At 53.2% G+C, this 13,832-nt stretch overlaps 1 protein-coding gene and 3 non-coding genes across 4 annotated transcripts; all 4 read left to right on the top strand.

Moving 5' to 3' along the window:
* The first annotated feature begins 2,526 nt into the window (after positions 1-2,526).
* Positions 2,527-9,973, top strand: NCL (nucleolin). The gene is made up of 15 exons (XM_058812082.1): positions 2,527-2,756; positions 3,454-3,561; positions 4,146-4,416; positions 4,744-4,899; positions 5,275-5,466; positions 5,607-5,690; positions 5,938-6,073; positions 6,309-6,445; positions 6,784-6,910; positions 7,126-7,259; positions 7,605-7,728; positions 7,835-7,980; positions 8,463-8,589; positions 9,036-9,256; positions 9,494-9,973. The coding sequence occupies exons 1-15, from the start codon at positions 2,739-2,741 to the stop codon at positions 9,574-9,576; spliced, it is 2,064 nt and encodes a 687-aa protein (XP_058668065.1). The 5' UTR covers positions 2,527-2,738; the 3' UTR covers positions 9,577-9,973.
* On the top strand, positions 5,789-5,858 carry LOC131562805 (small nucleolar RNA SNORD82). Its single transcript, XR_009275210.1, has one exon. It is a non-coding gene; the product is annotated as a small nucleolar RNA SNORD82 (small nucleolar RNA).
* LOC131562807 (small nucleolar RNA SNORD20) lies at positions 8,079-8,155 on the top strand. The gene has a single exon (XR_009275212.1). It is a non-coding gene; the product is annotated as a small nucleolar RNA SNORD20 (small nucleolar RNA).
* Positions 8,773-8,913, top strand: LOC131562802 (small nucleolar RNA SNORA75). Its single transcript, XR_009275208.1, has one exon. It is a non-coding gene; the product is annotated as a small nucleolar RNA SNORA75 (small nucleolar RNA).
* Positions 9,974-13,832: the final 3,859 nt, after the last annotated feature.

Here is a 13,832-nt window from a genome sequence, read left to right as displayed (position 1 = left end):
GCTGCAGCCTCAGAGATGCCAGAGGCAAGGAGAACCTTCCAACACACTGCTGGGGAAAGGCACAGAACACAGGCCATGCTGAGAAATCCCCTGCCAGGTTTGGGAACCAAGACTGGCCAGCTGCCAGCCCAGCCCTGTGCAGATCCCACTGCTGGCACTGCTACTGGACACATGCAGTGTCCAAGCTGCCAAAACTGTTCCTGGCTAAAGCAAAGCAACAGTTGTACCTTTCTCATGACAAACCAGCCTCCCACAGCACGTGGAGGAACCAAGGCCAGCCCCAGCACAGGCAGCAAAGCTGTTCAGGCAGTCATGGTACAGATTTTGTTGCACTACATGCATGGTGAGGAGAGTGCAATCAGCTCTTGCTTCAGACAGTTAAAAATCACTTTCAGGTCTCTCTGTCTTCCATTCCATCCCTCTGCATTCCCTGGGGCCACACCTGGTCTGTGTCACTGCTTCCCCCATGCAGGGTCCCCACCTGGGGACAGCTCCTGCAGCACACAGTGGGACAGGAGCCAGGCATTGCTGTTTCACAGGCAGGGCCCAGCTGCCCTACACCAGGGGTTTTCCCAGGTGGGATCCCCATCTCCTGCATGCCTGTGACCAGGGCTGGAACAGGGCACTATCCCCCTCCATTCCAGCTCCTCCCTCCCCATACTGGCTGATGGTGGCAGGCTCTCCACAGGCTTGGCTTACTCCTGGAGAGGCTGATTGATCCCATCACCTCTCAGTGAGGTGCCCTTAGCTCAGCTTGCCTGGAAACTGCCTCTCTTACCCAGCAGAGGAGAAAGAGGCACCAGAACAGCCTAGGGCCAGGGATGTTGCCTCACCCACAGTGTGTCCCTTGCTTCAGGTGGCACTGAACAATCCTGGGGTGTGCCCTCAAGGACAGCATTCATTGAGAGTCTGCATTTTTATTCTAGGGCTCACCAGGACCTCATGTTCCCCAAGTCAGGTGCTTATCTCAAGTAGGCCTTGGAAGAGCAAACTGCTCGAGTCACCCCTGGCTGAGTCAGCAGCCCCCAGGAGCTGGCTGGGTGCCCAATCTGAAGTGGTAGGGGAGGTAAGGCACTGGGGAAACCCCAGCAATGGAGGTTGCTCTGTGTCAGGCAGGGGCAAGGCAGCACCCAGCCCTGCCAACAGTGACAAGTGAAACAGGGGTACCAGTTCTGCCCTGGGGCCATTTCCATCCCGACTTTATAAGCACTGGGAAAAATTTCACGGGGAGAAAGGTGGTGTCTTGCAGTGACTGAATTCGAAAGCATCCATCAGGCAAGCACAGGCTTATTTTTTTCTACCACTTTGGGCCTTTTCTCCCAGCCTGAAGCAGCGCAGGCTGGCAACTGCAGAGCGCTCCTGTGCCAACTGCAACCTCAGCCGCAGCAGCGGCAGCAGCACACTGACACTGACCGGCTCCTGCGGACGCTTCTTTGAGCAGTCCACGGCGGCTCAGGGCCCAAGGGTCGGGGAGGGGACGCGGGGCCAGGCGGAATGGGTGGCAAGCAGAAAGGGACAGCACCGGGACAGAGACAGCGCCGGGGAGAATCCAGTCCCAAAGCGGAAAGCAAAAGCGTGCCCGGGCACAGTTGCACGCCAGATGCCGAGCTGCCGCAGGGCCGGCCGGGGCAGCCGGGACTGCCGGGGAATGGCAGCGTCTCTGCCGGCGCCGGGACCCGGCAGAACCCCCGGGACCCGTCACACTCCCGGGTCTCTGCCCGGCTCTCGGGACCCTTCACACCCCCGGTCCCTGCCGGCCCCCGGGACCCGTCACACCCCCGGTCTCTCCCGGACCCCAGGACCCGTCACACCCCCGGTCTCTCCCGGACCCCAGGACCCGTCACACCCCCGGTCCCTGCCGGACCCCGGGACCCGTCACACCCCCGGTCCCTGCCGGACCCCGGGACCCGTCACACCCCCGGTCCCTGCCGGACCCCAGGACCCGTCACACCCCCGGTCCCTGCCGGACCCCAGGACCCGTCACACCCCCGGTCTCTCCCGGACCCCGGGACCCGTCACACCCCCGGTCCCTGCCGGACCCCGGGACCCGTCACACCCCCGGTCCCTGCCGGACCCCGGGACCCGTCACACCCCCGGTCTCTCCCGGACCCCAGGACCCGTCACACCCCCGGTCCCTGCCGGACCCCAGGACCCGTCACACCCCCGGTCTCTCCCGGACCCCAGGACCCGTCACACCCCCGGTCTCTCCCGGACCCCGGGACCCCCACCCGGCCCCACCACGTGGCCGCCGCCCGCCACGTGCTCGCCCTTGGCCCGGCCACGCCGCCCAATCAGCGCGCAGGCGCCGAGCTGCCTCCGTCCCATTGGCTGCGGCCGAGTCTTCCCGGGCGGGCGCTGCGTCCCCCCGTGCTCGCCCCCCGCCGCACGGCCCCGGGGCTGGAAGGCGCCCTCCGGTTGGCCGATCGCAGGGCGCCGGCCATTGGCGCGGCGGCTCGAGGGGCGGGGGCTGCCATTGGCCGGGCGGCGCGGCGCGCGCGGCGATTGGTCGGGGCGGGGGCGGTGGGGGCGGAGCCTGGCGTGGGGCTAGCAAAGGGGGCGGAAGGGGCGCGCGCTCGCTCTTTCGTGTCAGTGCCCGGCCCGGTCGCCCGCGCGTCCCCGCCGCTCCCGCCGCCTGCCCGCGGCCCGATCCCCCCGCGCCACCGCCGCGCCGGACGCGCCCTCCCCGCTCCCGACACAGCTCGGCCGCCGCCCCTGCGCCGCCAGGCACCGCCGCCATCATGGTGAAGATTACCAAGGTGAGGGCGTGGGGCGGGGGGGCGCAGCCGCCGGGCGGGCAGCGGGCGGACGCCGCCATGACGAAGCGGGCGGGTGCGGACGGCGGCGGATCGGGGAGGGAGCCGGGCCGCCTTCTCGCCGCCGTGCGCTCGGGCCGCGCGGTGGCTCCAGGCCTGCTTTCGCTCGCCGTGAAGATGGCGGCGAGGGGAGGGGCCGCGGGCCCGGAGGCAGCGGATTCAAACACCCCCTTGTCCCGCTGTGCTCCGTGCGCCGGCTACGGGCGGGGGCGCGGGACGGGAGGGGAGCGGGCGGCGGGCAGTGGGGAGCGGGGTCCGGGGTTCCGGCGTGTGAGGGGCGCGGGTGGGCCCCGCGTGTGAGCGCGCGCGGATGGGGGGGCGGGGCTACGTCACAGAGCGGCCACGTGGGGCGCGGGAACAGCGAGCACGTGGGAGCGCGCCCTGCTCCCGGGAAGGGCCCCGCGCTCCCGGGAAGGGCCCCGCGCTCCCGGGAAGGGCCCCGCGCTCCCGGGAAAGGCCCCGCGCTCCCGGGAAGGGCCCCGCGCTCCCGGGAAGGGCCCCGCACACTGGCCGGCGCCACCCCGCAACCACCGGGCGGCCCCCTGAGCGCCGCGGGGGCCGGAGGGCGGCCACGTGGTGGGGACAATTGCCCGCCGGCGTGAGCACGGGAGCTAAACTTGCTGCTCCCGCTCTCTTTCAGACCCCGAAGAATCAGATCAAACAGAAAAAAATGGCTCCTCCCCCGAAAAAGTTCGAGGAAAGTGAGGAAGAGGAGTCCTCTGACCTAGAGGAGAGCAGCGGAGAAGAGGTGATTAATCTAGAGATTGAGTCAAAAGGATGCACGTGTTACAGAAGTGTCGTGGGGGTTGTGGGTTACACTGTAACAGGGTATCAGTAAACTGTCCGTGTTCCTCACTAAACTGTGGCTAAAGAATAAACTGGACTTCTTAAGGCTAAAGCTGCGTGAGGAAAAATAGTTCAACTGCTAAGTCTGTACTTCCAGGCTTTTGGAAGTACTGGTGGGGTCTTAAAACTGTCCTAAAGCAGTAAGCAAGTGGGTACCTAATTACCCTAGTAATGAGCAGTATGATATTTGTCACATGTGGTTAATGTGCAAGTGTAAAAGTTCCAAGATGCTGAAGGCTAATATGCACCACTGGTCTTGGTTCAGGACCAGGGAATTTAGAGGTGCTTTGATGTTCCCTAAGTGGGCTCCTGAAAGCATGAGAAAGTTGAGTTTGAGCTTTATTGATTCATCAGCGTGGGCATTTGAGTTAACTTAAACTGGCAAAAGGATATTCTTTAGATTTTACTGGCTGTATGTTTGTCTCATAGTGAAGTAATGGTAGATTAAACAGGCCAGCATGAGTTTTACATTAATGTGTCTTTCAGATGATCCCCCAGAAGAAACCACAGAAAGTTGCTGTTACCCCAGCCAAGAAGGCTGCAACTCCTGTCAAGAAAGTTGCTACTCCTGCAAAAAAGGCAGTTACACCTGCAAAGAAGGCTGTGGCTACTCCACAGCCCAAAAAGGCTGTTACTCCAACTCCTAAAAAGGCTGCTGTCCTAACCAAAGGAGCAAAAAATGGAAAGAATGCCAAGAAGGAGGAGAGTGAAGAAGAAGATGATGAAGATGAGGAGGAGGAGGATGAAGAAGATTCTGGTAAGTTATCTTTGAAATACACATGGACTAAATATGGTTCAATCAAGTCATTAAATATGAGTACCTTAAAAATTTAAAGATTTGTTTGATTTAATACTTGAGGGGGTGTTCAGTGATTAAAGAGGGGTTATGAAGGAGAGGTGGGCAATTGGTGAAGTTTGGAGGAGAGCTTGGGCTGCAGCTGCCTTACACACAGCCTGTAAAACATCTCCTAGTTTCTTGATTGCTCTTTCCTGAACTTTTGGACAAAATTTGGGGAATCTCTCAGTAGTTTTTACCTGATTCATTGCACCTTAGTAGTAATGACTTGTGGTACTGTTGGTGCAGATGAGGAGGAGGAACCACCGATGCCTGTGAAGCCTGCAGCCAAAAAGCCTGCAGCAGTACCAGCCAAAAAGCCTGCACCTGTGCCAGCAAAGCAGCAGGAGTCTGAGGAGGAGGATGAGGATGAAGAGGATGATGAGGACGATGAAGAAGAAGATGGTATAAGATGTTTATTATTAAACACAGGGACCTGGGTGAGGGAGGAAGCTCAAAGGATTGTGGGAGTGATGCAGTGTGTGCTCAGCTGGTTTTAGGTGGTTGCTGTTGTCCATGTTGCTGAATGGGTGTTAATTTCCCTGTTGTCAGTAAAACTTTTTACTATTGGTGAACGGGTTTTGTTTGGATTTTTTAATGCAGTAAAATCCAAGGGAAAGAGACATCTTTTGTAAAAATCAAGTGTATTAAACTTTTTTTCCTAAGAGCATACAAATTTCAGGAGGCATGAGAACATTTGGCTCAGCAGCATTTTGTTATCTTAATTTCAAAAGGCACTTAATGTGGAACTGTCTAAATACTGTGCTCATCTTGTTTCAGAGTCTGAAGATGAAGCCATGGACACAGCCCCTGTTCCAGTGAAGAAAACCACTCCAGCCAAGGCTGTGCCAGTGAAAGCCAAGGCAGCAGAATCTGAAGATGACGAAGATGAGGAGGAGGAGGAGGATGATGAGGATGACGATGAAGAGGAGGAGGATGAAGAGGATGCTGAGGAGGAAAGTGAAGATGAAAGTGAGTTAAAGTTTAAAATCTTACAGCTGCTGAGTAACAGGACGTTTTTTGTATGACTGGTGTAAAGATTAATGCTCCTGTGTTGATTCAGTTTAGGAAAAGTTCTGTATTTTTCAGTTGTGTTTTGTTTTGTGGCACAGAACCTGTCAAGGAAGCACCTGGAAAGAGGAAGAAAGAAATGACCAATAAAAGTGCACCAGAGCCCAAGAAAAAGAAAACAGATGGTAAGTGGTGTGGGATCATCAAATGATGTGTGTTTATTGGACTGTGTTGCATAGGAATGTAACTGTGAAGGTCCAGGATGTCAGGGGTGGGGTTTCTCAGCACAAATGATGATTATAAGGGACTTAATACTGAGATATGATGTTACTTCTGAGCAAAAACTGATGTGCTAAGGCTGTCTAGACTCTGGCTCTCAGTTTTAAAAACCGCCTTTAAAAAAATTCCACTTTACTGTCTTTTCATTTAAAGGGCCCACATCAGCTTTCTCTGTATTTGTTGGAAATTTGGTCTGCACCAAGGAGTTTGAGGAGCTGAAGACTGGACTCAGAGAATTCTTTGGGAAGAAGAATATTGAAGTTGTAGATGTCAGAATCGGTGCTTCCAAGTGAGTTCATGAGTAGAATTTTGCTGCTAATTTTCTTTTATTTGGCACTAATTTGTTCATGGGGTCTAAGTGTGCTGGTTCTGGTTCCCCTCAGGATGCTGGGATGGTTGCTTGGTAGTGGTGAGGGTTTAACTTGCCTGGAACCTGACCAGCCAGGACCTCTCTGGTGTTAGGTTTGTGTTTGTGGTCTGCTGCCAGAGATGGAGCAGAGACCTCAAGGATGCTGTTCTTTCAGGCGGTTTGGCTATGTGGACTTTTCATCTGCTGAGGATCTGGATAAAGCTCTCCAGTTGAATGGAAAGAAATTTATGGGTTTGGAAGTCAAATTGGAAAAAGCAAAGAGCAGGGAAGCTATGAAAGAAGACAAGAAAGGTATGACCCAATTAAGAGTTTCTAAAACGCTTACATACAGATGTACAAGTTCAGACTGGAATATCTGCAAATGTGATCCCAAGAAATGGTGTGTATTGGGAAAGCTGAGGAAGAAATAGGTTTCTTTCTGAAACTTTAGGACCTGTTTTTTGAACTTGATGCCCTTAAGAGAAGCTCAGCAGTTTCATTAACTTTTGTTACAGTTGCTTTTGCGGCTTCTGAAAATGGGAATGCTTGCTGTTAATTTCTGCTGGATCAACTTCCTGAGTCTCACTGAACTGGCAGTGTAGATGAGGATGGATTTTTAGCTGATAACCAAAAGTAACTTGCCTTTGCAGTGAGAGATGCCAGAACGCTGTTTTTGAAGAACCTGCCCTACCGCATAACCGAGGATGCCATCAGGGAGGTGTTTGAAAATGCAGTGGAGGTCCGGATAGTGATGAACAAGGATGGGAGCAGCAAAGGGTGGGTAGCTGAGAGGCCTGTTCTGTGTTTGCTGTTCCTCTAGCTCTTGGCATATTCTGATAAGCTTACATGTCCTTTGGCTACCTTAAGGAACCTGCTGCAATAGCTGTCCTACTTTTTGCAGCATTTTTCTTTTACATCTTCCCCCCCCCTCATTTGCATACTTTGTTGTTCTTTGAAGGAGGCATTTGCTTACATTCTTTTCTGTGTTGCAGGATGGCCTACATTGAATTTAAAACAGAAGCTGAGGCAAACAAAGCTCTGGAGGAGAAGCAGGGCACAGAAATTGAGGGTCGTGCCGTGGTCATTGACTTCACTGGTGAGAAGAGCCAGCAAGAACATCAGAAAGGTACTTTCCATACTGATACCATGCATACGGATGGCATTCAGGATTTATTTCCACTTGCTTCACAAGTTCCTGGGGGTATGCCAACTTAAAACACTGCAAGAAGATTAAGATACCAGATCTTTTGCCTCACTTGTGCTCTGCATCCTATGCACTTTGTCTCTACTGCATGTTTCAGGCAAGGGGGGCAACTGGTCTTGGTGAATAAAACAGGGTTAGATTTTGCTTTGGGCCTCACCTTGAGGTGAGGAAAGGGCAACAAGTATTCTTAATCTCTTGTCAGAGTCTAGAGAACAAGAGCTCTCTCTCTCCAAACCTGCACTTAACAGCATTGACTTTTCCCCATAGGAGAGTCGAAGACCCTAATTGTCAACAACCTCTCGTATGCTGCTACAGAAATAACTCTCCAAGAAGTGTTTAAGAAAGCTTCTTCCATCAAGGTGCCACAGAACAACCAGGGCAGGCCTAAAGGGTAGGTTGTGCCTTCCACCTGACCCACAGGCTGGCATTGCAAGTGACTTGCCTCCAAGGTGTCCCTTGTTGTTCCCAGGCTGACTGGAATCTTCTTCTCCACACAGGTATGCATTTGTAGATTTTGCCACAACTGAGGATGCCAGAGAGGCATTCAATTCCTATAACAACACAGAGATTGAAGGCAGAACAATCAGACTGGAATTCAGTGCGCAGAAAGGGAACGCAAACGCACGAGGAGGAGGATTCGGTCGTAAGTGTTTCATGTTTGATCTCCAGCTGTGGCAGCATCCAGGGAAATCTGGGGCTGCTTCAGAAAAAAAATATGCCAAACATTGTAAGCAAATGTGCTGGATATGATGACTGATTATCTGAAATGCTGATGAAACTATTGTTAAATTCCTCTAGATAGTCAAGTGCTGATCCAGCAGTGTCTGTACAGTTGGTTGTTGTCATTGCTGATAAGGTCCAAGCATCTATTTTTAAAAAAGGAGTGGGGCAAACTTAATTTGGCAATATCAGGTTGGCTGATGGAAATCCTTTGATGTCAGGCTCTAACTACAGTCCTAAAAAAGTTTCCATGGACTCCAGGTGCTTGAGCTGTTCCTTGAAAACAATCCCTTTATCCCTGAGAGCTGTTCTGGGAGCCAGTAATGCAAGCTGGATGTGATGTTATGAAGCTGAAGGCTGCCTTTCTCAGGCTGAATGAATTCTGAATGTGCTCCCTTTTCACAGAGCAAAGCAAAACATTGTTTGTCAGAGGCCTTTCTGAGGACACCACAGAGGAGACGTTAAGAGAATCGTTTGAAGGTTCAATAAGCGCAAGAATAGTCACAGACAGGGACACTGGATCATCTAAAGGGTGGGTTAAACATCACCTGGGCTGGCTGCAGGTGCTACAGAGCACCTCACTTTAGCTGATCTCTGCAATACAGGGTGTTTCTCATGTTCATGTGGGTGGTTCTATGGAGCTGGTAAATGGGGTGGGAGCAGAGAGCACAGCTTTGGGTCCACTGGTGGAGGGCAGCACGTGCTCACTTCTCACCTCTTCTCAATGAGCTCCTCCCTGCCAACAAACCTCTGTGGCAGCTGATGGATTCGCACGAGAAGAAAATTACCTGTACAGTACTGGCAAACTCACAGTGGGGCTCCATCGATTGTGATTAGCCACTGCTGTCCTACAAGTGACACATCTGTGGGATGCAGAAGTGCTGGTGTTTGATTCCAAAAAGATTTCTGTCAGGAGCCTGCAGGTGGTGCTGCAGCTCGTGAAATGTGACTGACTTGGTCTTGCAACCGGTTTCCTAGGTTTGGGTTTGTGGACTTCAGCTCTGCAGAAGATGCCAAAGCAGCTAAGGAAGCCATGGAAGATGGAGAGATAGATGGAAACAAAGTGACCCTTGATTTTGCTAAGCCAAAGGGTGACTTCCAGCGTGGCGGTGGATTTGGTGGGCGTGGTGGCAGAGGAGGTGGCCGAGGAGGAAGAGGTGGATTTGGTGGCAGAGGTGGTGGCAGAGGTGGATTTGGAGGTAAGAGGAAGCCAATGCTGCTGTTTGGGGGGGGTGTGCTCCAAAATGAACCCAAAGCCATTCTTGGGGTTATGGTGTAGAGCTACTAGGGAATATTGAATGTGAATTTATTTTCTGTCCTGTGCCAGGATGGGTTTGGAAGGGCAGTGGTATAGATATACCACTGCAATATATTTGTGTGCATTTAATATAAATACTGTAGTGGTAACTCTGCTTTTTGCAATAATTTCTTTCTAGGTAGAGGAGGAGGTGGCTTCCGAGGAGGCAGAGGAGGAGGTGGAGATCACAAGCCGCAAGGGAAGAAGATCAAGTTTGAATAAACTTCCCCTTTCCTTTCCCCTTTCCTGCTCTCCGAGACTATCTGAAAGGACTCCGGGGGTTTTTATTCTCCTTTGATCTTGGCGGAGCCTTCGGAGGACATTCCAAGAAGCGAAGCAGTACTGTGAGCCACTTGGAAGATAAAATTCTCATTTCAAGGAAGAGAGAGCAAGCCATTTTGACTGCTTGCCTGTTCAAACGAACTTTTTAAAACAAAGAGTGATAGATGTGGGAATTTACTCCTTGTCTGTGAGTTGTCTTGAATTTATAATGTTTTACCCATGTAAAAATTTTTTTTTTCCTATAAACTTCTGTAGCATTTTTGCTGTAAAAATGCAGAATGTTTTATCATTTGTGCTTTAGCACCCTGTCTTGGACAGATTAAAGGACCTAAACTGGTTCGTGTTACTTCTGTGCCACTAAATGAAGCCAGGCTGTGAGAAACAGGCAGTCTGTAGCCTTCCCTCTTTTGGGTTAAGGTCATTGGTGTCACAGCAGCAGCTTCTGTCCTGCTCTGCTCCAGCAGTGTATGCATGCTGTTAGCAGGAAGTAGGGGAAAGGATTATGATGGCCAAGGTAAGCTCTGTAACCACTTTTTTTTTTTTTTAACTGAAGATGCTGTGATGGTGCTTGCTAGCCAGTTGCTTTTCTACTTTCTTTTTAAACAAAGTAAATCAGATCTTGTACTAAGGCCCTGCAGTTCAGTTGCTCTCTCCTACAAGTATTTTGTGCTTCATTTCAAATTGTCTCTTCTTGCCCCTAAGTGTGAGCAGGAGTTTGGGCTGAGTGGCTGCCTTGTTGTAACCAAATTCAGGCCTCCTTTGCTTCCTCATGCCAAGGTCTGCAGTGTGGGGATGACGGGCCTCAGTCCTGTGGCATGGTCACTGGCTGGTTTTTCTAGCCAGGCACAGCGTGCTGCCCTGCAGTGGCAGCTGTTGAGTTTTACATGGTTTTCCCAGAGTGCTGGTTGCAGAAAACAAGCCCAGAAAGTGGGGCTGTGTACCTGAGCCTTCCTGGGCATGAGGTCCCTTGATGTCCTCTACTCCTGCCCTGGCATTTGGTCCGTGCCAGCTCCAGCCGTGGTCAGCCTGTTCCACCCTCCTGGCACACGGCCGCTGCTGTGACCTTCCCTGCCCTGTCCAGCCGCTCATGCTGCTGTGGCCATTTCTCTCTGGCTTCCCAACATCGAGCCCTGCCAAAGGCCATTCCCTGTGGTCAAAACTAACCCAGTGGAGTCTGGGGTCGTTTCAGCTGGTGAGCTGTGCGGTTTGCGTGCCGTGTGTCATCCCCCCCCACCCCCTTGCCCAGTCTCTCCCGGCCCTTCGCCATCGGCCATTTTGGAGCCGCACCCGCGCCCCGGCGGCAAATGGTCGGAGGGGCGGGCGCGGCCGCCAGGGGGCAGCACCGGCCCGCGCTCCGCTTCCTTCCCGCCCTGCGTGAGGGGGCAGCTCTGAGGACGCTGCCGGGGAGCCCCGGGAGCAGCTCTGAGGGCGCTGCCGGGGAGCCCCGGCCGGAGCCGCCTCCACACCGCTCATGGGCCCTGCTCCTACCGCCGGACACGTGGCACACGGTGGCATATGACAGCGTGCAGTCCCACTGGAGAGAGAATGGGCAGGAGTGTCCATGAGTGCCTCCACTGAGCGCTTGTGTTTTGTCCATGTGTATTAAATTTTTGGTGCCCTGGGGAAGCCAGGCCCAGTGAGATGGCCCAGCCTGCCAATACAGTGTGTCCTGGTCCCCTTTGCTGACCTCTCTGCTCCCCAGCACCAGGAGTGTCCAAGCTGGGTGCCAGCTCTGGAAACAGCCCCTCAGTGCCCAAAGGCCAGAGTGAAGACCCATGGGTTCACCTGTGGCTTTCCTGCTCTTCACCCCAGCCAGGCTGGAATCTCATGACCAGGGGCTGTGTTACCCCATGGTGCTGCTTGGGCTGTGGAAGTAAGGTCCTGCTGTGGGGAGGGTAGCAGGGACAGGAGTGCCCATCTCCTTCTGCACAAGGAGAGGATGCTCAACAAAGCCAGTGAGTTCCCAGCCCTGCTGAGGTGGCTTTTGCCACAGAGGTTGACATGAGAAGCTCCTCCCTGCAGGGCACCAGGAGGATCTGAAGTTTAGTTTGACATGAAGGTGGAGGAGTGCATGAAAGAGAAAAAATACCCACCAGCCTCGTTACCGTGCCCGGCTCCACAAGCAAGCTGTGCCAAAAACTGGAACAGGGCAGCTTCAGTCCCAGTTGCCCATTCCAAGAAGTCAGTTTTGTCAGTGTAGCACTTTGCTAGGGTTTTTTCCCAGCAGAAACTCACTAGTAATGACATGAGGTGAAGGCTTTTAGGATTTTTTTATTCTTTTAACCTTTATTTAGAAACTAGAATATTTACCAAACTCTACAAGGTTTCTCTGTACAGGTCCCACCAGATGAAGAACACTGAGAGATGTCTGGACACAGCCCTGGCTCACCATGTACATTGCTACAGAGAGCAAGAGCTGACCCTGCATCCAGGATAAATGTACAGCCTAAAGTACTGTACTTGACATAAATTATGGAGGTATCAATTTGGAAAGTGTTTCTGAACTCACTCCTGTTGGAAAGAGGGAGGAGAAGGGAAAAGTAAAGAGTTGTGTGCTGCCTAAGCCCAGTGAGTACCAAAAATGCCCTCAGGACTCTGCTGAGGGACCTGGTGCATTGTACATCCAGTTTCACAGTATCACCACCAGCTGAGCCCTGGGCAGCACTGGCTCTTTCTCTTCCTTCTCTTCAAATCTGCATCTCATCTGAACAGGACCATTTTAAGAGTGGTGTGGCTTGGCGTGTGGGTGCCATTTTTGACTGGTTTATGCTCTTTTAGATTTTCTAACCTGGGAAATGTATTTGGAGTAAATGAAACAGGCCTGTTTCCAAAACGCATTAAGAAAATAAGAGAAAGGGAAAAAAAAAAAAGGCACTGCACAGGGGGACCTCTGAGGTAGTAAAATATTTTTCCTTTCAATGTCCGGCACCAGAGAGGGAGAGAGAGAGTAAGGGCGTCTGTGCTCGTGTTTCGCTGTGCGTGGTCAGGGCCATGGGTGTGGCTGTGTGTGTCCAGCCCCTGCAGGGACATCTGGGCATGCCAGCCCTACACACAGGGACATCTGTGCGTGTGGAGCCTGTGCCTGGGAGCACGTGTGTGAGCATGTGTGGCTTTGCACATTCCTGTGGCCTTTGCTCATGCCTGCAGTCAGTGGCTGGAGAGCATCCGTGGCCCTTGTGTGGCCACATGTCTCTGTGTTGGGTGGTTTCCACCAAAGCAACTAGCCCAGGGCTCCCCTTGAGAGCTCGTGGCCCTTTCAGCCCGAAGAAAAAAGGCAATGTCTTGTGACCCCATTTCCTGTCATGCTCCAATCTCAGCCTGTAGAATAAATACTGCAACAACCCTGAGAGGAGCAGACTTGTGAAACACCAGCTTTTCTTCACTTTGTCCCTTTGAACCCTGCTTCTCATGCCGGAGCAGAGCCAATTTCTCCAGCCTACCCTGGAGCATCACAGTTGCTGACAAACCAGGCTGAGCCCAAAGCAGCCACACACAGAGCCTTTGGGGCTGTTCTTCCCCTGCAAGGCAAAGCCATGAAGGCAGCTGTGCAGCACGGAGAGGGTCTCCCACAGCACCCCCTGGGCTGCCCAGGAAGTTGGGTCCCAGAAGTGACAAATGCCCCCCTGGGGAACTCCAAGGGGGATCACCGCTTTTCTCCACCTCTTCCTTGGCCACAGGCAAGGGCAGCTGGCCTAGTCTCTTTCCTGCCAGGAGGAACAAATCCCTGAGGAATTTCAGCTGGGTGCATTCCTCTGAGGACACATGCAGTAAGGCTGCAGAGGGGCTGGGGAGCCAGGCACAGCCCAAGCTGGTGCTGGGAGCCACCACTGCCTGGGACACTATGACGGGGACAAGGACCCCAGGTCCCCACCTGCCAGGCTGAAACCCTAACGGGGACTCAGGGCTGTTGAGGGCCAGCCTCGGAGAAGAGCCCCTTTCCCCAGCTGCATATGGGGACACACAGGACTTTGGTGGGGTGAACCCAATGCACACAGGGTCAATGTTACCAAGACCTTACATAGAGGAGAAATTTGAGATAACAAAATCCCATGATTTTTGAGTCCGGGGTGGTCGATGCTCTTGTAATTGGCTGAACTCCCTTGGAGCAGCTTCCCTGGATAGCCAGACCCTGAACATCTCCAAAAAATGCCAGTGCCACATCCCTCCCTGCCTCCCTCCACTCCTCATGCTGCTGT

The sequence above is a fragment of the Ammospiza caudacuta genome, chromosome 11, assembly GCF_027887145.1.
Source record: "Ammospiza caudacuta isolate bAmmCau1 chromosome 11, bAmmCau1.pri, whole genome shotgun sequence".
NCBI classification, from domain to species: domain Eukaryota; kingdom Metazoa; phylum Chordata; class Aves; order Passeriformes; family Passerellidae; genus Ammospiza; species Ammospiza caudacuta.
Note: the sequence above shows the minus strand (reverse complement) of the source record. Positions and strands in the feature narration are given on the sequence as shown.